This window comes from Triticum dicoccoides, chromosome 7B, assembly GCF_002162155.2.
Source record: "Triticum dicoccoides isolate Atlit2015 ecotype Zavitan chromosome 7B, WEW_v2.0, whole genome shotgun sequence".
NCBI lineage: Eukaryota > Viridiplantae > Streptophyta > Magnoliopsida > Poales > Poaceae > Triticum > Triticum dicoccoides.
In genome coordinates, this window is record NC_041393.1 from 717092997 (window position 1) to 717095660 (window position 2664).

The window sequence follows — 2664 nt, forward strand, 5'->3', positions numbered from 1 at the left end:
TTCCAAACATATGTTGATACTATATTTTGCTCGATATATCTATACTTGTGGTCGTCATCGCTCGCCCCCCTCCCCCCTCCCATGTCCAAATCCTGGCTCCGCCCCTGGTCGCCGCGCCCCACAAAGCGCCGTGTCCCGGAACGAAGGGGCCTTCATGCGCCACCCACCACCGCTCGGAGAGGAGAGGAGGCCCCGCCGCCGCCGGCGAGCTCCGGCGGCGTCAAGGAGAGAGGAGGAGGAGTGGAAGGTAGGGGCGGCGGCGGCTAGGGTTTCCCCCCGTCGCTCGCGGGAGCGACGCGGGGAGGGGGGGGGGTTACACTAGTTCAACAATGCGACCCTAATGCGTTCAATTAACACCTTAATTAACAAAAATAGGGGGGCATGTGGTGTTGGGGCCCTGTTCAGTCGCTCCTGTTGCGCATGCTCATATACGGCCCTGCTAGGGGCTACCATCCTGTAAAAGAAAGTTCCTATAGTAAGACGAGACTACCTATAAAAGGAGGCAATGCAAGTGTGCATGCTCACTCAACTACCAACCCGATTAATTACAATTAATTAAATCAAAGTACCGACCCCTGAACCTGAATCATGAAAGGCCAGCACACTGCAAGTGCTCACTTGACTTAACAACCCATGCACACCTGCCATGATAACCATCAACCGGCGCCACCTTTGCACGGGCATGCATGTGAGGTGCCACGCCCGGCATCCACACCATGACACCACATACACAGCGATCTGCCTCAGATCGTCCTGACACCTTCGCATTTCTTTTCCCTCTCCCCATCTCCCCGCCTTTCCGCTTGCACTTTTGTCTCGTAGATTCGCTGCTGGCTGGCCGCAGATCTGCACTGTGTATGTACGTCGTGCTGGATCTCAGTCCAGAATCCAGATCCATCGCTTGTACTGCTTCCACGGGATCCTAGCCCCATAAAAACATACTGTAACACTTGAAGATACTAGGAGTGTACACACGCTCTTGGTGCCGGTGCTGGTCTTCTACGACCACTGCAACTAATGTGTCACGCGTTTCGTGGCAGCAGCAGCTAGCAGGAGTAATCCTCCTGCCGGCATGCATGTGAGCCGAGCCGTGCAACCAACTGGATGTCTTCCTTCCTTTCTACTTCCTCCGTTCCTAAATACTTGTCTTTCTAGGCATTTCAACAAGTGACTACATACGAAGCAAAATGAATGAATCTACACTCTAAAATATGTCTACATATATCCGTATATAGTAGTCATTTGAAATGTCTAGAAAGACAAATATTTAAGAACGGAGGGAGTATAAAGGTCCCACACGCACGAATCATGATCTATAGCCGCGCTTACAAGTGAGAGTGAGAGCAGATAATTCGGGGAAGAAGAAGAAGCTCGCCGTGAGGAGAGAGGTCTAGCTAGAGTGAGAGTGAGAGTGAGAGAGAGAGGGTGTGTGTGCTTGTTCGATGGACTGGTACGCGTGGCTGGCGAAGGCGGGGCTGACGCCGGCGGCGACCTACGAGTACGGGCTGCTCTTCAGCGAGAACGAGCTGGAGCCGGGCGACGCGCCGGACTTCGACCACGACCTGCTCAAGAGCATGGGCATCGCCGTCGCCAAGCACCGCCTCGAGATCCTCAAGCTCGCCAGGAAGGACGCCGCCGCCGCCGCCGCCGCGTCCCACTCCTCCTCCTCCGCGGCCGCCCGGCTCGCGCGCAGGGCCGGCAGGTGCATCGCGCGGTGCGCGCGCCGGCTGGGCGGCGGGGGCGCCGGCGGGAGGCGGTACTCCTCGTCCTCGGTCACCGTGGTGCCGAGGATCTGCAACGGCGCGGCGGGGGACGTCGTGGTCCGCGCCGGCGCCGTGCGGCGGAGGAGCAGCGTCAAGAAGATGGTGCTCATGATCACCGACGGCGGCGTCGGCGCCGGCGCCGGCGTCCGGTTCTCCGGGTCGCAGAAGGCCAGCCTCATGTTCCAGGACTGCGCGTACGAGGACGAGGAGGAGGACGGGGAGCGGTGCTCCGACGGCGGCACGGCCGGCGGCGAGAGCGAGATCAAGTGGGACTCCATGTTCCAGGACCTCAAGCCGACGTGAGCTGCGCTGCGTGACGACTGACCACGCCGAGCACGCCATTTCCTCTTTGCCCCCTCGATCGCTTATCGTGATCGATCGAGATTACTGTTTTTCTTGGTGTGCTAGCGAGAGTGTGGCCTCTGGTTTTGTCTTCTGTAAAATTTGGGTTTGGAGTGAAGAACTGAAGATCAAGAACGATCTGCGCACCACTTCTGAAACTATGTGCACACCACACCAACTGACCAACGCCGGCATGGTGAATTTCTCTTGAGAATTACTACTCGCTGAAACTTGCTGCGTGAATAGTGGACCCGCTTCAGACAGACAGTCAACCTCCATGACTAAAAGTAGTCGAGATTAGTTATTAGTTAGCCTATACCGAACTCAAGTACGCAAAAAAAGGCGCACAACTTCTTCTTTTTTTTAGACCAAAAAGGCGCAGAACTTGATGAGAAGCGACAGCCACCGAAGCACATCAACAGACGACAACCACATCGACTTATCTATCCCGTGTGTTCAACAGACGGCGACATCGTTATGGCTCCTTTATAATTGTGTCCTACTATTCCTCCAAAAATAATTGTGTCCTTGCATGTCCATCCGTACACAAGGACAAGGA

General features: G+C 55.8%; 1 protein-coding gene across 1 annotated transcript; it reads left to right on the plus strand.

The window, feature by feature from the left end:
* Positions 1-1319: 1319 nt before the first annotated feature.
* LOC119341260 lies at positions 1320-2257 on the plus strand. Its single transcript, XM_037613143.1, has one exon. The coding sequence runs from the start codon at positions 1443-1445 to the stop codon at positions 2064-2066; it is 624 nt and encodes a 207-aa protein (XP_037469040.1). The 5' UTR covers positions 1320-1442; the 3' UTR covers positions 2067-2257.
* Positions 2258-2664: the final 407 nt, after the last annotated feature.